The 21,901-nt window shown below is 38.5% G+C and overlaps 4 protein-coding genes across 5 annotated transcripts; 1 reads left to right on the plus strand and 3 right to left on the minus strand.

Annotated features, from left to right (window-relative positions):
- Window positions 1–342: 342 nt before the first annotated feature.
- Window positions 343–6,354, plus strand: LOC117481564 (zinc finger protein Gfi-1-like). Of its 2 annotated transcripts, none has more exons than XM_034129291.1 (6): window positions 343–718; window positions 3,689–3,926; window positions 4,156–4,385; window positions 4,701–4,817; window positions 4,931–5,096; window positions 5,813–6,354. In XM_034129291.1, exons 2-6 carry the CDS (start codon window positions 3,731–3,733, stop codon window positions 5,989–5,991), a joined length of 888 nt encoding a protein of 295 aa, XP_033985182.1. In that variant the 5' UTR covers window positions 343–718; window positions 3,689–3,730; the 3' UTR covers window positions 5,992–6,354. The 2 variants fall into 2 exon arrangements, with proteins under 2 accessions (XP_033985182.1, XP_033985181.1); XM_034129290.1 differs by having other exon boundaries at window positions 344–718; window positions 3,686–3,926.
- Window positions 6,144–7,070, minus strand: LOC117481923 (lysozyme g-like; the record flags this gene model as incomplete). The annotated part of the gene is made up of 4 exons (XM_034129860.1): window positions 6,144–6,301; window positions 6,393–6,543; window positions 6,611–6,836; window positions 6,934–7,070. Coding segments are annotated over 4 exons (648 nt in total), but the record flags the coding sequence as incomplete, so codon positions are not given.
- A 4,001-nt stretch (window positions 7,071–11,071) lies between these two features.
- On the minus strand, window positions 11,072–14,200 carry LOC117481565 (lysozyme g-like). Its single transcript, XM_034129292.1, has 7 exons — window positions 13,873–14,200; window positions 13,056–13,082; window positions 12,633–12,671; window positions 12,443–12,520; window positions 12,130–12,323; window positions 11,876–12,026; window positions 11,072–11,527 (listed from the first exon to the last, which is right to left on the minus strand). The coding sequence occupies exons 1-7, from the start codon at window positions 14,123–14,125 to the stop codon at window positions 11,391–11,393; spliced, it is 879 nt and encodes a 292-aa protein (XP_033985183.1). The 5' UTR covers window positions 14,126–14,200; the 3' UTR covers window positions 11,072–11,390.
- Window positions 14,201–14,705: 505 nt separating this feature from the next.
- On the minus strand, window positions 14,706–19,187 carry LOC117482132 (N-acetylmuramoyl-L-alanine amidase-like). The gene is made up of 4 exons (XM_034130124.1): window positions 18,947–19,187; window positions 16,464–17,324; window positions 15,326–15,536; window positions 14,706–15,188 (listed from the first exon to the last, which is right to left on the minus strand). Exons 1-4 carry the CDS (start codon window positions 19,017–19,019, stop codon window positions 14,885–14,887), a joined length of 1,449 nt encoding a protein of 482 aa, XP_033986015.1. The 5' UTR covers window positions 19,020–19,187; the 3' UTR covers window positions 14,706–14,884.
- Window positions 19,188–21,901: the final 2,714 nt, after the last annotated feature.

Genomic DNA, 21,901 nt, shown 5'->3' on the forward strand with positions numbered 1-21,901 from the left:
GTCATAATGAAATTTGACACTTAAACATTGAATCTGACAACTGATACTCAACCATGAGTAAAAAGTGCATTTGTTAGGGAAACACATAGATCCGTTTAGTATTGGTGTGTGTTTAATAGTGTTTCACATTTAACACCTTTATTATTCACATTTCCTCTTGCTGTGTCTCTTTCTGCGATTCATTTAACATTGTTTTCAATTAATTCTATTCAAGGGAATGTGCTGTTACACCAACCAGCTTCTTTTCAAACTTGACCCCGATGGTTATTTTGTAACTGTGTGTGTGTCAACATAGTATGTCAACACTTTCTGAAGAAGTTGTCCACCAAGCTCTTCCCCTCACATCTGCTTTATCTGTCTTCCCTAGAATAATCTGTGGTTGGGTTTAGTTTGTTGAACCACTGCAACATATATTAACAACTTGCATCAGAAAGTAGATTGTTTTTGTTTTTAAGTAGTTGGACCGATTTAATGCTGCAGTGAGTGTGCAGTTAGTGTGCAGTGTGTGGGTTTGTGTGTGAGGAAGCAGTGTGGTTGTCGCATCAGAGATGTTAGAGCTGAGACACTTCCTCGTCCTTTTTTATTCTCATCACGGACCTGCAGAGAAAATCAACGGCTCACAAACAAGACTGACCTCACATTGTCTTTTATCACTATTAAAGTAGTTGACCAAGTGTATGTGTGACATTAAGAAGAACTGTTGGAATTTAAAAGTCTGGTGAGTATTTCCATTTTATTTCTGAAAACTATATTTTAAGCTGATTAAAAGCTACTTAGGTTCAAATGTGTCAATATTTTCCCTCAAGGCTCAAACTAATAGTGTTAAATTATTTCAGAAGTAATGATCTTTATTCCGCAAATCTACTTTTTATGAGTTCAGGTGATAATCACCTTGTTATGTAATGTCATTCGGATCTTTCTCTTAATTGTCTCAGTAATTATATAGAGGAGAAAACGCCTAAAACAAGATCACATCATTTTTAAATGTGATGTCAGTCAGAAGATGAGTTATCTGTTAAAATTACAGTTATAAACACAATTGTTAATGAGCTATCGCTAACACAGTTCAAAGAAATATAAGGCACGAGAAAGCTGTCAAGGAAAGGACATATAACTCGTTTAGTTTGACTGTACACTTCATAATGTTTGTTCGATAATCAACACCAGTTTAACTCTTATCCTTCTGAACTGAACGGTAAAGTTCTTTATAGCCGAATGTATCGTATAAAATGTATTTGAGCTTGTTATTGAATTAATGCCATCTCATCAGCTTTTATTTAGGACATATATTTTCAACAGAAAATGGTTGATGTTTTAAAATGTATTTTTTATTTAAACAAACAAGTAAGGTGTACGTAAGAACACGCACTGCAAACAAACAATTCTTTACTTTGCATACAAAACACTTCAAAGTAAAAAGAAAGTCATGAGATAAATGCTCGTGAAAATGCTTCTACAGAATAAAGTGTTTTGCTTAAATCCCCTTACAAAAAGCAGTGTGCCCTTTGTTGCCCCTCATCTTGATTCACAAGTCCATTGGTTGTAAGCATTTTGCATCTAAAATTCAGATGGTTTAATATAAACAATTGTAAAAGCTCCATCACAACGGCTATCATTTCACAAGAAAGCTATGAGTGAAAAACCCAAAACATCAACATGGATCCTACCCTATTATTTTATTTTAGGAGTCTCTTGAACTATATATATAAATAAATGTGTTAAAGCTAGCTCCTACTTGAGCAGCTGCAAAAGTAAAATGCTTCTTATACGTTATTGCATCAGTTCTAATGATCTAAATATCATCATATAAAATGTATTATGTGATAAAAAGTCAACTAATGGTACAGTTTTTTAAATTATATTTAGCTGATGATGCTTTCACTTCAACTCTATGCAGGACTTTTCCTTGTATGGAAGTATTTTTACATTGTTGTGTAGGTACTTTTACTAAAGTGTAATATCTGAGTACCGTTGCAGACAACCTTAGAGGTGTAACATACGAAATGAACCGTCCCGTAGATAATTAAATGAAATCGATTCAACATGGCTTGTATTATGATACAAACTTTATAATCCATTCATGTTACAGTATGGGTCATTTGAAACAAGTCTTATTAATTTGTTGGAGCATTTCAACAGATCCCTCTGTCTCGCCAATCCTCTTTAGTAATCTTAACATTTATGATCGTGCCAGCCATTTATTTTCAGAGAATAGCTACTGTAGAAACTGTGACCATTATTTTGTGAAAGCGAGAGATCTGTCCTCGTTTAGTGATGCTTTACTGTTATCCATGTGAAAATACAAATCATTTACAGCAGGGTTTTTTTTTTTATTCAAGTCCTCTCATTTATCATTTAACTATTTCAAAATACTTTTAGGTAACAGTTTTTTCTTTTTTAACACCTCGCTTTCCCTAACAGCTTCACCTTTGAGTGCTAGCACTGTGTCATGAAATGTGTTGCAGTTAAGAGATATATTTGCAACCTGATAAATGTAGGTCTAAGTGTCAGTTTCATTTAGATTTGGCTCGCTTTCACCTGCAGTGTTAAAGTAATGTAGCTTAACACATGTGAGAAACATCTCTGCAGTGGCCTTTAATGTCAAGTAATCTACTTCTGATCAAAAACATATGACAGGCTAACTGGAGTTTGTCAAGCAGAAATTAAAAGACCAAAAAATAAGAAAACTAATTATATTGGTAGATATGACAAATCATCCTTAGGGGCTCCTGGTAAACTGGGCTAGAGGGAACAATCATTAGACCAAAAACATCACCTGGTCTAGAGCATCTCTGTGCAAAACAACATCCGGCACCTTGACAACATCTGTAATGAGAACACATTTCTCATTACACTTAAAGGTGGGGTAGGTAAGTTTGAGAAACCGGCTCGAGATACACTTTTTGTTATATTCCATGGAATGCTCTTAACATCCCGATAGCAATGAATACATGAAATGCTTTGACAAAAAATCCATAAAAAAATGTCATCTGTGGAAGCCGTAGCGATGTAAAAAGCACGACCAATCATTTTAGCCGGCCCGGCTAAAATAACTGGATGGCCTACCTGCCTGTCAGCCTTCCATCTGTGCACAAACTTATCTCGTGCCCTCATTGGTCATGTGCGCGTTCGTGTGTGTTGGAGGAGGGGCTCTGTAAGGAAGTGGCACATTTTTACGGTTGTGTATTTTCAAATTCTAGCGCATTCAAGCTGGTTTCTCCAAAATTACCTACCCCACCTTTAATATAGGGCCTTGTATTGTCCTGCCATTTAAACACAAAAATTAAATTTGATATAATTTGTAACATCAACATTTTAACCTACTAACAAATCGTTTTGACGTTTGATTCTTTTTTGTTAAACGGTATACTGTATGTTAATGCAGAGTTTACACCGATGCAGGAAACAAACCATTGTATACAGTTCTGGTGCCCTCTTTTGGGCAATACCAAAAGTATATATCGAGTGGTACATACATAGGAACTAATGCTGCACAGTGTTACACATTTCTTCTGGTTTAGTCTTCATAAAATACAAATATGTATTAGGTCAGATTTAGATGCGAAGAAGTTTCTGGTCTGTGTGAAAATGTAGGGTGTACCATTATATTAAATCAATAATACATTCAATCTTTACACTTGAATGTCGTAACTAACATTGGCATTGTATTTCTTACCCTCTCTAGAAGACTGATTTTAGGTGTTGAGCGGTTCGTCCTCCTTATTGTGTGATGCCTCGTTCTTTCTTGGTAAAGCGAGGAGGGCTTCACTACCTTGTAAAAAAGACGGGGGCCTGGGACAAACCCCTGAAGTTCTCCACACCAGGAAGTCCCGATGGTAGCACAGTGCCCATCACTTTACTGCAGCAGCCTGCAGACAGCCACTCTAAAGGAAGTGACCTTCAGCCATTCAGCCCCATAACTTATGGTGGGTGAAATGTTACTTAAAAAGCACAATACTTTGTGGTAAGCAGCCTGTCTGGGATCCAGAATAAATATTTTTGTATTTACATATTGTCGGACTATTGCGTAAGCCGTTATTAAATTAACTGAGTTTAACTTATTCTTTTCAATTTGTCAAAAGTGCATCAATTCAAAGTTTCAGAATATCAGAATAAGAAGGTCAGTCCACTTACCCTGTCTGTCTTTGTTCTCAGACCGTAGATCTGCTCAGTCCTGCAGTCCTTTTAGTCCTGTGGAGAAAGTCGAGTCTTGCCCTCACACACCAGCGGTCTGGTCCAGGCCTCATGTACACTCAGGATATCCAGACAAACTGTCTGTGGGACTGGGATGTTTGACCCAGCACCCTCACATCCTGCGGGAGACCAGGAGCAGCGGGTGCTTGAAGATCAGTGCCGGGAGACAAGAGTGTCCAATCTGTAGCAAAGTAGGACATCCCTCTGTTTCATTTGAGACATTTAAAGTAGACCTAGCTTGTGTTAACTGATCGATTGATTTTGAACAGGACGTGGTTGAAAGTGATGAAGTTATACTGGCAGTGCAAGAAAATACATTTAAGTTAATTTGATATGTTTTTTACTTAACGGTAGTAAGTAGGACCAAGTCTTTCTATACAAATGCACAAGAAAAAAAGACAGCACAAGGTCAAAGGTCATAACAACTTTTTCACATTTGAACTGGTTTCCCACCTACTCTCCTGAAGTCTCACTTTCGTTTAATTATATTCATTTTCTCTTTGCAGATATTTTCATGTCTGTCAAGTTTGAAGACTCACATATGCAAGAGTCATGGCAGCAGCTCACCAGCACACATCAAGTCCAGCAGGACAGATAGTGAGCGGTCACCATGCAGGGGCAAGGTCAGTAAATAATCGTACTATCTTCCACTAAAAGAATCAAATTCATGCACATATGGGATACCGCTATGGGCCTATCACTCCTGAATCCTTAAACACAGTGCCTGTTGTTTCAGGAGAGGTCGTTTGGCTGTACAGTGTGTGGGAAAGTGTTCAAGCGCTCCTCCACCCTCTCCACTCACCTCCTCATACATTCAGACATCCGGCCGTACCCCTGCCAGTACTGCGGCAAAAGGTTCCACCAGAAGTCCGACATGAAGAAACACACCTTCATACACACCGGTGGGTTTGTGTCACGTCTTTATGTGTTTAATATACTGAGATAACTAATATTGAATCATTATTATTAATATTTCATGTTCCATACATCACTTATATTAATTTCTAAGACTTAAATTAGCCCGAGAACCACCAGGTGTCGACATAGCATTTTTTTTCTTCTATGTTAACAATATATTGCCAACACATCATCCCTATTAATGCTGTTGACCAAAAAGCAAGCATAGCACTATTGCTTTATTTAACCATTTTTTATGATATAATCCCCATAGATGTGTATACAAATTGTAATTTAGTTTAAACTTATCAATTTAATAATTATTTAGGCTGTTTTTTATAATTATTTGTATTTATTTATGAAGTCTTGATGTTTTTTTGTTTTTTTATTTTCGTACTCAGTTCTTCATTCACGTAAAAAAACTGCTTTAGGATTTAAGGCCTTCCAAATGGCATGTATCATTGTTTTGTTTGACTTATATTATATTAAGAATGGAGTTTTGTATGTGTGAGAAATTACATGTTTGGACAAACTAAGTTAGTAAATAAATAGTCATTTAAAAAAAGGAAATGTATTACTGCAAAAAGGAAAATGGGAACACCACTACTATACATGTATATGTGTAAATGCTATATGCTTGACAAAAGCTCTGAGCAGTGTCTCATGTATGAATATTTAAACTTCCTATGTATTGAAATGACTTGCTCTGTTTGTGTGCCAGGTGAGAAGCCCCACGTGTGTCAGATATGTGGGAAGGCCTTCAGCCAGAGCTCCAACCTCATCACCCACAGCCGTAAACACAGGGACGAGCGGCCCTACCGCTGTCCTCGCTGCCTCTACGGCTTCCAGCACAAAGTGGACCTCCGGCAGCACCAGGAGCACCACTGCAACTACCGCTGACCCTGACCCATCCTCAGCCTTTTTTTTTTAACGAAACCAGCGGCATCACATTCAGGACAGAAAACGTTTACTTTTGAATTATGTTTATTTAGTTTAGGTTTTGACAAATAACACAGCAGGGTTTTCATTCATCATTTACAGAATTTGTTCTTGTTATGAACAGCTTTTAAAAGGCTTTAATAGTCCCTTTTTTCTTTGTACCAATGAGCTCTGGCAACAACATCATTAGAGTAGTCTCCATGTGTTGTGTATAAATCCACATCTTCATAGCTCTTGACTTTACCATCCCTATTGTAGGCTGCTATCCCTCCTACGGAGAAATAAACACAAATAAGAACAAACATAATTAAAAGTTTGAACAGAGTTGGTGCACTACGGTCTACTGATTCAGTAAAACAAACCTTTCAGCTGCTGCTCCCTGCTCCAGTTAGGAAATTTGTTCTGGATTATTTTAATAAAATCAACCAATATTTCGGTGGCCTGGCTGAGGTGTTCCTCACTGTCCCAATCACCCTCTGGATCGTGTGCACCTCCATCTGGATTAACACCAACCTATAGAAATGGAAATGAGGCTCCTCCACAAAGAGGATATGAGTAAAACAATATCATTTAAAACAACCTGCATCAGTCCCCAGGCATTATAGGCTCCTCTTTCTGTGTCCCAGTCTCCCCAGCCATCTGTCAGTGCTGCTCCAGCCCTGGACTCTCTGGAGATGATGGCAGCGATGAGAGCTGGATCAATGTTATGTTGTTTTGCCACACTGTTGATTTTAGACCTGTACTTTTCCATTCTGTCTGCATCAGTCTGTGCCATGAAACCTGATACCATCCTTCCACCTAATAGATATCAAACCAAGAACAGGACTTTGGCCTTTTTGCAACAAACTTTCATATATCATTGTCAAAATATTGAAGAAATTGTACTGTAGATATCAAATCTGCTCCTGTGTTTCTACACTGCAGAGTGTACCTGTGCTGTTGTTCCCATAATCCGCCCGAGCTGTTTCCCTTGAGGCACCATCTATTTCAACTCTCATGATGTCGCCATAATCTGCTAATATTAAGCATTTTACAGCAGATTAGTTTTCATTAACACACCTAGAAAGCATGAGGAGCTCAGGAAAATGTACTGATAGAAAGCAGACAACATGGAATCAAAAAGGATCTTGAGTAAAGGTATGTTTTAAATGTGAATCTCAGCCTACACGTAGCACAGCAAAATATATAATGTATGTAGACTGTTATTTATCTCATCAGCAGAAGAGTAAAAGAACACAAGCTCTTACCATTTCCCATGTTTCTCCTTTATTCGTCCACTTGGTTATTATTAAGAGGTTATTCTGTATAGGCTTTGCTTTATAAAGCCTGGATACTTGGGAAGGAATAAAGGGAAAACAAATGACTAGAAAATTGAAAATAAGTGCCAATATCGAACAATAATGGCCAATAAATTCAGTTTACAAGATAAATGTTCTAATGACGTGACATCGCTCTCACTTTGAAAGCAGTTTGCTTAAAATGTAAGTAATGGCTCTGAATACAATCGAATATAATAGCAGTGCATTTAAGTAGGCCTTATTTACACAAGACTACAGTGTATACTACTTGTTTTCCTTTTCAGCTAATTATAACTCATCTGTAGAAGGCTGCAAAGTGTGGGATCCTGAGGGGACACACCGTCATTGTCTGCCATTAGGGGTCTCTAAATCAAAACTTATACACAGTCTATTATCGACAGCTTCCTTCAATGTTCATCATTCAAGGGTTTTGTTTTACTGGGAGTCAAAGTATTTATCTGCAGATGTCTCCTGCTGTCCAAAACAAATGGATCCGGTGAGTAAACCTAAATAAATCAGTATAGTTAGAAATCAGTGTGTCTCTGGTTTGGCTGACATTTACTGGAGGGGCTGCGAGCAAACATTAGCTCAGCTTTTTTCTATGATAACTTATATTTTATGATATTTTTACTCTGAGCCGAATTATCTGCAGAGGTCTTCTCTCCCAATCAAACGCACCCAGTGGTTTATGGCGGTATAAACATTGAGTACAGAAGTTTTAAGTTTAAAAACAGTGTTTCTCCTATGGTGTTCGGCCATTTGCTCTGCTTCTTTTCTATTAAAAAACAGACATCCAATTACTAAAATCATCATGTCAAAATATTTAGTTAAAACTGGCCAAGATGCTATAGGCGTATCATAAAAATGTCTCCTAAAACTGGAATTAAAAGTGAATTCATGACAGGCAGTCAATCAAGACACTGACACCTGCGCAAAAAGGACTTAATTGAAATTAAGTTAAACATTTGTTGAAAAAATTTGGTATGATTGTAAGTACAAATTACATTACATTACATGTTACTTGTTATACGCTTTTATCCAAAGCGACTTTGGCCCACAATACTGTGGGCAATCCCCACAGGAGCAATTTGGGGTGAAGTGTCTTGCTCAGGAACACAACGACATGATGACTGCAGTGGGGTTTGAACCTGTGCTCCCCTAACCCGAACACCAACTCACTAGTCCACTGCGCCACATGCCTCCACAACACATTACATGCTTTTTACATATACACATACATAATCTTACATGGTATACGTTTAAATGAGCTGCAAACAATATTTATTTTAAAAGAATAATAAGTAGACAGATAATCTGGTCTTGTGTAACACGTTGAGTAATTATAACAATAGAAAGCTGAAAGTTAAAGGTAGAATGGAGAAACCAGCTTGAGTGCGCTAGAATTTGAAAGTACGCAGCCGAAAAAAATCTGCCCCTTCCTTCAGACTTCCTTACAGAGCCCCTCCTCCAACACACACGAACGCGCACATGACCAATGAGGGCACGAGATAAGTTTGTGCACAGATGGAAGGCTGACAGGCAGGTAGGCCATCCAGTTATTTTAGCCGGGCCGGCTAAAATGATTGGTCGTGCTTTTTAAAGCGCCACGGCTTCCACAGATGACATTTTTTTATGTATTTATTGTCAAAGCATTTCATATATTCATTGCTATCGGGATGTTAAGAGCATTCCATGGAATATAACAAAAAGTGTTTCTGAAGTGAATTACCTAGCCCACCTTTAAATGGTATCAAAGTTAAATGAACACAGGCACCCACCTGTTTTGTCTTCTGGTGGTTTCCTTCTCATCAAGAGAATCTGTTGCAGGGTTGCAGGATATAGCTATATAAGGTATGCTTACTTTCACTTTCAGCCCTCTCTGATGTAACAGGTCAAAGTAATGTTCGGCAGTGTATGTGGCCTCTGCCTGGGTCATAGTCTCCCCAGCCTTCCTGCAATTCATTTCCCGCCCTGGAATCTCTGGAGATGATGGTATCGATGAGAGCAGGATGGAATCCATAATTACCTCCAACTTTGTTGATTTTTTACCTTTACTTTTCCATCCTGCCTGCATCAGTCTGTGCCAAGGTGTGAGAAGCCCTCCCACCTTTTATAAATAAATAAAAACAGAGAACAGGAACATGGCCCCAGATCAACAACTACATGTATTTCCCTCTAAATCCATAGATAAAGAACAACTGTAGATACACAAAAATAGGTTTAGATCAAGGCTACTAATGACTTTTTCTCATCAAATCAGCTCCTGTGTTTCTCTCTGTGATTCCCTGAGTATCCCAGCTTGTCCTGCTGAGCTGTTTCCAACAAGGCACCAGTAGTTTCAACAAGCATAACCTTCTAATGATAAGATGATTAGATCAGTGTAGGAGCTTTATATTGCTACATATTAGGAGCAGGTGATAGGTGCTGCTGGGATTAGAGCACCAGTATAGGCACATGTTTTTTATTACCAAGGTGATTCAGGTAAAAGCTATAGGAAAAGTTGAATGACAAGTATAGGAAACCTGTTCAATGTGCCTTTGATGATATTGGATCATGAAAATAAATGTACGAAAAGGATACTATCGCAACTTGATCCTTGGACTTCGATCATTTACCCCTGCGTAAAACTCTCCAACAGGTGCCTCAGGGGCAGTTTCATTTTGAGTTGATATGGTTTTGGCCGCTACAATCAGTTTTGATCAACATAAGGACATTGCTAGAGGACTTGAAGGAACTCTACAGTTACATAACCAAATCATTTTTACAAACATGAGCCACTATTACATACACAGTCTGTGTAGTCTGAAAATATACAATCCTGTGAATCAAAGAAATTCTCACCCTTCACATATCAACAGCTTTTTAAAAAAATCATTTTATAAGCATTTACATATTGTGGCCATGACTTTTAAAGGGGTCCTGTGCCAAAGTTTAATCTTATGAGCTATATGTTTTAAAGGTTTGACTCTGGTGTCAAATATTCCTAACAAAACTTGTTTATCAAGTTACTAGGCATTTGCATAAACAACATCTGAGGCCTGTTATTCCAAGTAAAAGCTATACAACTTTAAAGTGGGAGATGTACACCTCGTCCCTTTTGTTTTAAAGCCCGGTATGTTTACTTTCATTTTCGTGTGGACTGCTCTCTTCATTTCTCTCCAGCAGATGGGGAGAATAGGCCTGGGTGGGTTTGCAAGTGAAAAAGGTGGAGAAAAATGAAACCAGCTGATTTACAAGAAACTGCCCCCACTGACTGCAGCAGGGCAGAGCACTCGCATGTAGACAGATAGAACAGTAAATGTATCTTTCAGAGAGCATGTTGCATGATTTGTGCAAATTCCACTATCTCCTTTTTCAATTGAACGAATGCTGATGTTTGCACATAAGTTTCATATTTAGTCCTTGATAAAAAAAAAGTAATAAGCTCCATGATAAATCTTTTAAAGGCACTCTATTTCAGGACACTTCAAGTACATTTCACTAATTTCTCAGCTTGTACAAAATAAAAATCCTTTCTTTTATCGTTGTGATGATGCACAAAAGTTCAGCACTGAGTACAACAGGAAATTGCTGCAAGTTTCCTTTTTTCCATTCCGATATGTAAACGGATATCCTCCATTAATCTCACCCGACAACACTTGAGAAGCAACATTTCCATCAAGTAATAAACAGTAGGACAGTATTTTGCAGTTGTATATTGACTAAACTAAAAAATAGAAGGTTACATGAGTAAAAGACAAAAGTTAAATGTGAATTCTTTTATTAACGGTTCATACCCCGGTTTATACACTTGTACAGATCATTCACAGCCAAGTTTGAAACAATCTTTTTGAGACTAACTGGTAGGCTAATCTTTGTTCTCAATCATTCACTTTTTATTCAACAGTTATACTTTGGAAAATACCTCAATATGGATTTAAAAGAGGAATCACCCTGTTTTTTATGTTTTATTTTATAATGCAATCATTAAAAACATGGTTTTGCTATTCATTGTGTTCATTTGGCTAAGGGTATGAATAAGAAACAGTGTTTCATTGATATGATTTTAAGGAGCTTCAGGGATTAAAAGCCACCATCGGTCCTGTACCACTGAGCTCTGGCAATGACATCATTGGAGAAGTCGCCATTCGAGGTTTTGGAGTCGACCGTTTCATGGGAGTGGATGTTCCCATCTCCTGCATTGTAGGCCGCTATCCCTCCTGCAGAGACAAAATACAAATGAGAACAGAGGAAAATATAAAGAGGGATGGTAGTTTGTCAGAAAGTCCTGTTTTTTTAATATTTTGATTGAAGACACATAGAAAAGACATGTGTTACATTGATAGGAACCACAGTTACAAATGTTCAGCAGTTCAAAGCTACTAGTGTTCAGCTTAGTCTCTACTATTGTACATCAATTGACAAGCCATACATAGTTGATCTTCACTTTAAACCACAAATATAACCAAAACAGACCATGTAGCCTAAATGTCAGAGAGTGTTGTACAGACTAACAGGACAAAACTAAAATAAACAATAAATAAATAAATAAGAAAGTCCTGTTTGACCTTTCAGCTGCTGCTCCTTGCTCCAGTCAGGAAATGTATGCTTGATTCGTAACAGGAATTGAATCAGGATTTTGGTTCCTTCGCAGATGTGCTCCTTACTGGCCCATAAATCTGTTCCGATGTGCCCGCATCGATCTGAAGTCATGAGAATCTACCAAAATATTTGTTAAGGAAGTTGAAATAAACACTGAACTGCGATTGTAACGTTAACATTAGAGACTTCTAGGGAGAGATTAAAGCAGTTTTGTTATTACCTGCATCAGCCCAAAGGTGTTAGGGCAGCCCCATCCTTTATTCAGGGTCTTTCCAGCCCTGGATTGTCGAGAGATGATGGCAGCAATGAGCGCTGGATCAACTTTTTTCTCACAAGCCACCTCTTTGATGATGGATTTGTATTTTTCCATATCCTCCAGGTCAATCTCTGCCATGGCGTTTGAGGCATTAATACCTTTATAAAGTAAAAAAGGACAGAACGGGAATATGGCATCAGTCATTTCAATCTATTGATTGACTAACACTATAGATTGGTAGATACTGTATATACTGTAAATATAAATTAGTTTTTACCTTGGTATTTCAGCTTGTCCTGTTGAGCTGTTGCCATGGATGCACCAGTAGTTTCCACAAGCATTATGTTGAAATGACCTGTTGTGTATCAAGTTATTATTTTCAACAGCACAAAACACATCAGCAATGATGATAAGAATGGATGGGTTATAGAATGGAGGTTATTCATCATCCAAAACATCTCACTTACTGTAAACCAATGGCAGTGATCCTTCTTGTGTCTCTTTGGCTACAAATATTTGTAAACAGAAGTACAGAAGTCAATGAAACAACTAGTGTAAAAAAGGTGAAAATGTTGCAATGAGAGACACAATGGCAACAAATACAAGACATAAAACGTGCACAGGTATATTTTTAAAAGACTAAAAGATCTTTTTTTTTAAAACATAAAAAGACTCAAAACAACCGTGAAAGAATATGCAAAAGAACAACTAAGATTTTAAAACTATTAAGGAGAAAAAAACCTTTAAAAAACGAAAAGAAAAGACCATTAAAAAGACTCAAAATGACCATTAAAAAGAGGGGTATCAGGCATTATAGACGAGGCCCATTATAATCCATCCATGAGCTTAAAGACCTGAAGGTTATTCTTCATCAAAAACATCTCACTTACTGCTTGATACTTCAGATGCCTCCTTTGCTGAAAATATAGAAAATAATCAATGTTGAATAGCAATGAAAAAACTCCATAACAGATATATTCAAGAGCTTTATTTGATTTCCATTAGGCAACAAGGGTGTGTTTGCAGGCAGGTGAAAATAATCAAGTTAAAGCTCAAAATAGAAAGGAAAATAATTGGTCATCAGAAAAGGTGAAAATAAGAAAGTACCTTAGATGAAATCATTATGTTTTCATTCCAGTTTTGGCCCACTTACTTAAAAACCTTTGTGAAATGTCTTCTAAGTAAGACTTAGGACTTTAAGACCTGATTTGTAACAGAAACCCTTTGATACAGAGTTAACAATGGGCTTAAAAAGGTCTAATGAAAGATGCTGACAAGGAATGTTGCATCTTGAAATACAGTCTGTTTACCATGTTTTAACGTTTTTCAAAAGTGTTGAAATATTGTTGACTCAAAAAAATAAAGATAAGTTACGATGAGTTTCTGATTTCTAATTTCCAAGAATTGTTCCATGCAGGAATAAAAGTAGGCTTTACTGTGCCAATATGAAAGTGAAAATAAGTTGTTGTTTTTTGTTCAGATACATTTAGACACTTTCTACAGCTGGGGCACAGGCACTGAAGGCTCCTTCCCCCAAAGTGCTGCATAATGTTGTATATCTATTCTATATAAAAAAAACATTTGCAAAACTCAGTCTTCACCCTTCAATTCTTCTCTCTTGTGAAAAGAAAACTACTAATGGAAATCCTTTCTGAAGCCAAACTCACACCCTTGATGTACACAGATCTGACTGCCTGTTGAACTCACCCAGTATCTCTCTTTGCTCGTTGCATTTAATTTCCTTCAGGATGTCCAGAGCCACTTGTATTGCCCGGGACTCCGTGTAAGTAGCAACCAGGACCTCTGCCACTGCCACACGGGATTTGTCCTCCAGATCTTTGCGCTTGACCCTCGGCTCTTCCTTGCGGTCCAGGAGCGCAGAGCTGAACTCCTCCAGCTGCTCTTTATAGAGGTTATCCAGCATGTTTTTTAAAGCTTGTGTAACGGTCTTTGGAGCCATCTCTGCTCTCACCCAGAGGAAACACTGCTGCTGGTAGCTCTCTCCTCTCACCACTGACGAACAAGCAAACTTTGCAGTCCCTCGTAATCTGAATTAAAGGAAACACATTTCCTTCCGGACCACATCCACCCACCAAGCCCTGTTACATTCTTGCAGAATAAAGTAATGCTCACCCTTCTTACATAAACAGGTTTCAATTATTTGCTTACATAAAATATATTCTTTAGAGCAATTTTTTTTAATTTAAATTAGCTTTGTCCCACTGAGTTGAAACTGATACATTGAAATGTTTGTTATGGCTACAAAACCCTATGTATAACGATAAAGAAAATCAGATCATCAGACATTTTTACTGAAAGAGTTTTTAGGATTCTTAGTATTGAACCAATGCAAGCCCCGGATAAGGATAACCACACAGCTCTAGTAGGCCTCAATTTAAAGCAACATTTAGGTGAGAACAGTCTTGGTTATCACATTATTTAGAACTTGCTCTCTAGAGGTCGCTGTTAAAATGGCAGTACTGGGATGTTCAGAACTGGGGTCAGAGGTCACCTTCGGGAGTAAGACACTTGACATTAGGTGAGAAGATTTGAGTGCTTTTAATTTCACATGTTATTAAGTTGAAATGATGAACAATCCAGAGTCTGGAGCATTAACTCATACAGTGGAACTATTTCAAAATTAGGAAAGATAAGCAGCAGGCAGTTGTAGTAATCATATCATGAAGAGCCATAAAAGACGTTTAAGAATATCAGACTGTCATTCCCTGAAGTGTTCCCAGCTTCTTATTTCTGAAAAGAAGGCGTCTCCAGGGCAGGAGGTGTAGTTCACCACCTGTCTGTGGCCCTGGATGGTAAAGTTGGCAGCCAGTCCTCCTCCATCTACTGCACATTGGACCAGTCGGTGGCGCAGCAGGTCCATGGCATGGTGGGACGGCAGGGCGGCAGTGTAGTTACCGATGATCGACACGCCGTACCCGATGGAGTTGTGTCCCCTGGTGTGTGTGCCGAGGTAGTTCCAACCTCGGCCTTCATAGACGTAGCCGTCGGAGCCAACCACAAAGCTGAAGGCACAAAGATGCGAAAACCCTTGTGTGACCAGCTTCTTAACAAACTATCCTTAACCATCCCACAGTAGCTAATCAAGGGTTACCATTTCTCAAGTGTCAGATTGACAACAATCAGTTAAAGGGTTGGTTACCTGTATCCTATGTCGCTCCAACCACGATCCTCCTGGTGGAAACGCTGCATGGCTCTCATGTTGCGAGAGCAGTTTGGGAAGGATAGACAGGGTGAGGATGGCTCATAGGTGTGGTGAACATAGAGAAATTGAACGGGCAGAGACAGTGGGATAGGTGTACTCTGGTAGGCTTTTGCCCCCCACTGACAACGTGGGATGATTTGAGGGCAGACTGAGGAGAAAGAGGATAAGTGTTAAGAAACTAAAACCACAAGCTTATCTTTGTCAAAACTAGAGGTCCAAGACTCAAGACTATAGCCTGAACGATGTTAGCTAATTGTGTATGTCTGCTGTTTAAATAACAAAACATTACAGAACTGAAAGTCAAACATATATTTTAAGTCTGTTCATCAGAAAACATCAGTATTATAAAATGAAAAAGACTATTGTAAACAGGGTTCTTTAACCATGCCCATGACCAGCATTTCTGCAACAAATCTTAATTCAAAGACTCAAACATTTGATAATCTAATATAATTAAGCCATTTTAATCAACAATAATTCAAAGCTTCCTTCCTCCCTTATGTCAATATATTTCAGTTATAATTCATAAATATAAATTTGAGTCCATACACTTCTTTGACAGTAAACTGAATGTTGGACTATTGTGCAGATAAAATACATTTTATTGGGGTTTGTGGAACGTATAATAAAGATTTTTCAAAGTTTCTATAACCTTTTACGGACCACATGATCAATTGATTAAAGGTCACCTATTACGCAATATCCACTTTTTCATGTATTTTATACATAAATAGCCTATGTGTCCCCTCTCTTTTGAGATTTGGATAGTTTCAGGAAAAAATGTTTTCTCTATTTTTGTCCTCATCCCTTTATATGAAAACCTGTCTGAAGATTAGTTTGACAAATGTTGGCCACGTTGAGATGACACAATGTTTTTTGGCTATAACCAGCCAAGGTAACACCCACCTTATCACCTGAATCTCCTGGTAGAGCACCTTTTGTGTTTTTTCAAACCAAACACTTCTCAGAGGAGCATGGGGAGTGGCAGTGCATTTGAATTTAAAGCTACAGACACAGAATCAGCACTTTTGAAACAGGGCTGAAACAGAGGGGTTTATGGCGTTTCATAACTCACCCCAGAATTTGTTCACAAATTCCTGTAATCCATCCTTCACTGCTTTCCCCACTCCAGTGTCTAGAGCAATCCACTCTGTCTTCTCCAACTTCCAGACTAATGCTAGTGTCTCCATCACCTGGCTGTAAAGATTGAGTGGCTCCAGAATGGATCTAGAGATCTCCCTTCGCCTCGGGCTGACATGGCTAGTGATATCATCAAGACCCTGCCCCTCATGCAGGACATAACTGTAGTATCCTTTCAGAAACTCGCTGAGGGCCTGCGGCTGTTCAGATGCAGGGAGGTTGCTGTAGTCCATGCCCAGTATAGCACCATCCATGCCCCCATTAATGACGGCATCAGTGGCCAGTGTGGCAGGCCGAGACAGCTTGAACAACTTAGGGCGCTCCACACTGTCCCAACACCCGTTGGGCCCCAGACGATTAGACGGAGGGAAGTCCTGGAGGCTGAGGAAGGACAAGCCCAGCCTTCGACCTAAAGTGAGAGGGAACATCCCAACTGGTGGTGTCCCCTCCACCTTTGCTTTCAGACCTGTTTCGATTCCTAGCAGTAAAGGTGCAAGGGCTACCGTGGTGCCATCAGGAGCGAGGACCACCCCTCGTTCCTCTCCGTAATCTGTCACAATATGGTGGATGGCCTTGTCAAAGAAGCTAAAGGATGAGGCATTAAGAATGGCTTTTTCTAGGACCTCAGCGTAAGCAATGCTATACGAGGCACCCAGGAAGTGAATGGTCATCTCATCGTCATGGCCGGCAATCTTCCGCAGGGCCCGGACCAGAGCCAGGGGGCACAGACCGGGGTTGGAGTCTTCCACCTGCTGCACGGCTTGGATGAAGCTCTCCATGTTGCGCAAGTGAACACCTGACAAAAATAAAAAAGTGTGAGACCAATTGTCTGTGAAACAGTAATATCCAGGGGAGGCTGTGGCTCAGGAAGTACACGTTGTTTAGTCAAGATCCAAGGCTTTATTGTCATGTGCACAGCTACAGTGTAGATATGGCAATGAAAAACTTAAGTCATCTGAAGGTCTGTATTTTGATCCCTGGCTCATGCTGTCTACATGTGAAAGTGTCCATTCGCAAGATACTTAACCCCAAAAAATGCTGTCAATGTGTTTATGGCTCCTGGTGAGCAGGTGGTACTTTGTAAAGTAACCTCCGCCGCCACTAGTGTATGAATGCTAGGTGAACGCTTGCTTGTATTGTAAAGCTCTTTGAGTGGTTTCTGTAGAGCACTATATAAATGAAGTCCATTGGCCATTTGCTGAAGGTCTTATTCAGATCACAGCTAGGTGCAGTGGAAATAGTAGGTGTGTATTGTTTATTCTCTACCTTTGACCAATATCTCAACATTAAACAGAATTGCATTGGTTCAATTTGTTTCACGATGAATAACTAAAAGAGAGAATGCATCAAAAAGGGTACACACCTTCCTCAAATTAATGGATGCTACAATACATCAAAGTATCATCTCAGGCAAACATCTGAACAAAAGCTCTGTAAACTGTATTAAAAAACCGATTACATTTAGCTGCGTTTCCATCTAGACAAAGCCTAAAGTTGATCTTTGTGAGATCGAAACATTGCGCAATACAAATAACTGGAGGCTTTTTACACAATCCAAGCTGTGTATCCAAGCTGGTCAGCTTTGGACACAAAACCAACTTAGTCGGCTTTAGGGAAAGATTATGACTTAAAATAACCATTATCATGGGGAGAATAATACATAAGTGGTTATTGTTATGATGGGAGTGTTTGTGTACATAGTCAAAAGAAACCAAAATTGATTGACAGAAAGCAAACAGTAAATATATTATCAGTGTTTTACAGCCTGACCTACACAGGAAAGAAGGGACATTTTTACTTTAATTAAATGTATTATGTCAACAGATTACACATAATTGTTGAAAGCAATGATATCAATATGAACCTAATATTTTTTTATTTAAACTTAATATTATTAATTAGAATTCAGTGGACTTAGTTCTTCAATCACAATGTCATGATACCTCCTTTGATCTCACCTTCAAATTTCAAAAATAATGTTCCCATAAAACTAAACCCCGTCATCAGTTATGCTTTGAGCGTATTAACTTGATGTCACATTTGTGAACATGTGGCTAACGTTGTTTATTGAAACACAAAAACAAAAATAACCTGGTTGTTTTTCTTTAGAGGACAGTCAGTCAGTCTGAACAACAAACCCCATTCCTCCCAATCATTTTCACACAATCCCTAAACCGGTGTTGTTGTACTGAAAGTAGATTCAGTCTTTGATACTTTCTCTTTCCTTTGTCGATTTTCTTTTTCAAAAACATATTTTTTCAAAATGAAAATGGCTAAGCAATAGTAAAACTTGTACATTCTCGAAATAAAAATACAGATTGCAGAAACACTAATGAAACTGAACCACAACATGACAAGAAACAGTTTTCCATTATTTTTAAGATAACACTAAGACATATTTTGAATAACTGAACTTACCTGTAGGCCCGCTATAGACAGTAAAGAAGAAGGATGAAGCCAGAACAAAAAACGACAGCCCAAATAAAGTCATGTTGTATAACCTGCTTGCCTGCAATGTTCTGTTACAGAAATTAAATAGAAGTAGGCTTTCTGCAAGTTTAATGAACAGGTTGAAGACCTAAACTGTTTTGTTCCTCACAACTTCTGAGAGTATTTTCGTACGTGCAGGACGGCAGCGTTGAAGAGTACACTTTGTACACTGATGCTTCCAAATATTGATTTAGCCTACAGTTAGCTAAGTCATGAGCAAAGCAAAGTATTGGCTCTGCAGTGAATTGTATCACACAGTTTACAAAAAAGTTATTTTTAAAATGATATTGTGTTGTGCCACTCTTTCCCTATGTGCCATGCACTCTTGTTCAGCTTCCTTTGTATACATTATGTAACTCAATCAACAAACTGAAGTAGAAAAAAGCAGATGAATGGTTAATGTTTACCATCTCCCTGTGTACTCATCAGTGTTGGGAACATTTGAGTCACAGGAGATCATATCAGGTCACATGATCTTTAAATGCAGGGAAATGATGGAAACAACAATATAAGACTGCCTTCATGTAGTATGTCGGTTCTGGTCAAATTAAGATTGTTACATTTAAAAATGTAAAGTCATTTCACAATTTAAATAAAACGTTAAATGTGATTTTTTGTTTAATATAAACCCACAACAATAAACCAAGTAAAACATTTTAATACGGTGCACAACACAAATGTATGGAAGCCTTTTTCTGCCACTAAGTAAATATAAGGATTGAAAGTGCTGTATGCTACTTTCATCTGAAAATAATTGTAAACTTTGAGCTTGAGGAATGGTGATTTGAATTGTGGTCCTTGACTTCATTACTCATCTTATCAATGAACATCCTAATATTTTCTGCTCTAAAGACGAACATACTGTATACAGTATTGAAAGGATCTGTTATTACTCAGACATATTTATTGATCATTGATTGTACTCCTTTGCAATGGCAAATGTAGATGTTAACATTACATACAATTGTCTATCTTAAGAAGCAGTGTGTTAATCTTGTTACATTACATTACATTGCATTTAGCTGACGCTTTTATCCAAAGCGACTTACAATAAGTGCATTCAACCAAGAAGATACAAACTTGAAATAAACAGAATCATATAAGTACATCAGGTTTCATAGAGCCAAAACATTTCAAGTGCTACTCAACTAGCTTTAGATAAGCCAGTATATAAGTGCTTTGTTAGTAATTGTATTGCTCGAAGTGGAGTCGAAAGAGATGAGTTTTTAGTCTGCGCCAGAAGATGTGTAAGCTTTCTGCTGTCCTGATGTCAATGGGGAGCTCATTCCACCATTTTGGAGCCAGGATAGCAAACCGACGTGTTTTAGCTGATGGGAAGGTTGAAGACCAGACGAGCCGCTGCATTCTGGATGAGCTGCAGAGGTCGGATGGCACATGCAGGTAGACCAGCCAGGAGGGAGTTGCAGTAGTCTAGTCGTGAGATGACGAGAGCCTGGACCAGAAGTTGCGTGGCTTTCTGGGTCAGGAGGGGTGATGAGGTTCTTGTTTTTTTGCAGTGCATTAGCTGACACCCACAATTTCCCAGCCAATAGGCGGATGGAAAATCTACCATTTCCCCACGTCTTTGGCAGGCCTGATGGGACAATAGCTGTAGCAAACAGTGCATATTTGTTTCTATAATAATAATAATAATAATGGGTTTCATTTATAACGCACTTCATATTTGAGTTCAAATCCAGAAGTGCTACAAGCAGTGAGCATGGAACAATATAAAACAGCACACAACACGGTATAATTGAATAAAAAGCAGTAAAAACAAACAATACAAAATAAATAAATAAAAGGATAGTAATAAATAAAATAAAAGGTCTAGGAAAAGGCTCTATTGAACAGATGGGTTTTGAGGCCTTTTTTAAAAGCATCCACGGTCTGTGGTGCTCTCATGTGGTCGGGGAGAGCGTTCCACAGACTGGGAGCAGCCGAGCAGAAAGCCCGGTCTCCCATAGTACGGAGCTTGGTCCTGGGGGGTTTGAGGAGGTTGGCTTTGCTGGAGCGGGAGGTTTGCAAGGAAGTATGAGGGGTGAGGAGTTCCTTGAGGTAGGGAGGGGCAGTTCCATGGATACACTGGTAGGTGAGGAGGGAGACCTTGTATTCGATCCTCAGTTCCACGGGGAGCCAGTGTAGTGATTTCAGGATGGGGGTGATATGATCATATTTGCGCACCCTCATCACCACATGTGGAATCACCATACCAAAGCGATTTCCCACAGAGGTGGCGCAGCTGTACTTGTGTCAAATGTCAAGCCTGCAATCAAAGCATTATGTATTTATGATAATAATGTTAATACATGTGTTTTGCTCTGATTACATTTAAATGAAAAAAGCTTTTTGATATATATGTTTTGTACTATGGGAATAACAGTATTTACATTGAAATCAGATGTTTTACATTACTGGACGCTGCAACTGGAAATGTTGGGAAAGAAAGGGAAGGGAGGTGAGTCATTTTTCCAAGAGAGGAAATTAAGTCACCATCGCACTCTGCTGCTCTTTCTGAGAACCACAACTGTGTGATGATATAAGGTATTATACATTTATGGTAAAGTGTTGAAGTTATTTGCAAGGGATGGCCTATTTTTGCATTTAGATTCAAAACACTTCAGAATGTTTTATTCCATACAGAGGGGATATTATGAATATTTAATGTCTTGTTTTTTAAGATTCTAGATTCAAAGGTTTTATTGTCCTCTGCACAGCAGCTACAGTGTAATTATGGCAATGCAAATCTTGTCTTGTCCCAGGCTCCTCGAACAATGCAACATAAATATACTGTAGCCTACTATATATAAGACATAAACAATACAATAAATAAAAAAACAATGAAAATAGTGCAAGAAGTAACAAAATAGAAATAAATCAGTC

The sequence above is a fragment of the Trematomus bernacchii genome, unplaced genomic scaffold, assembly GCF_902827165.1.
Source record: "Trematomus bernacchii unplaced genomic scaffold, fTreBer1.1, whole genome shotgun sequence".
Classification (NCBI taxonomy): domain Eukaryota; kingdom Metazoa; phylum Chordata; class Actinopteri; order Perciformes; family Nototheniidae; genus Trematomus; species Trematomus bernacchii.

Bases quoted from the DNA above. Each gene is read 5' to 3' on its own strand.
- LOC117482132 (XM_034130124.1), bottom strand. From the start codon at position 19,019: ATGACTTTATTTGGGCTGTCGTTTTTTGTTCTGGCTTCATCCTTCTTC. The intron at 15,537-16,463 runs GTGAGTTATGAA...CTTTCTCCTCAG, and splicing joins ATTTGTGAACAAATTCTGGG to TCTGCCCTCAAATCATCCCA. The intron at 15,189-15,325 runs GTAACCAACCCT...TTGTGCCTTCAG, and splicing joins TGGAGCGACATAGGATACAG to CTTTGTGGTTGGCTCCGACG.
- LOC117481564 (XM_034129291.1), top strand. From the start codon at position 3,731: ATGCCTCGTTCTTTCTTGGTAAAGCGAGGAGGGCTTCACTACCTTGTA. The intron at 3,927-4,155 runs GTGGGTGAAATG...CTTTGTTCTCAG, and splicing joins ATTCAGCCCCATAACTTATG to ACCGTAGATCTGCTCAGTCC. The intron at 4,386-4,700 runs GTAGGACATCCC...TTCTCTTTGCAG, and splicing joins AGTGTCCAATCTGTAGCAAA to ATATTTTCATGTCTGTCAAG.
- LOC117481565 (XM_034129292.1), bottom strand. From the start codon at position 14,125: ATGGCTCCAAAGACCGTTACACAAGCTTTAAAAAACATGCTGGATAAC. The intron at 12,027-12,129 runs GTAATAACAAAA...ATATTTTGGTAG, and splicing joins ACACCTTTGGGCTGATGCAG to ATTCTCATGACTTCAGATCG. The intron at 11,528-11,875 runs GTCAAACAGGAC...TTGTCTCTGCAG, and splicing joins CAAGGAGCAGCAGCTGAAAG to GAGGGATAGCGGCCTACAAT.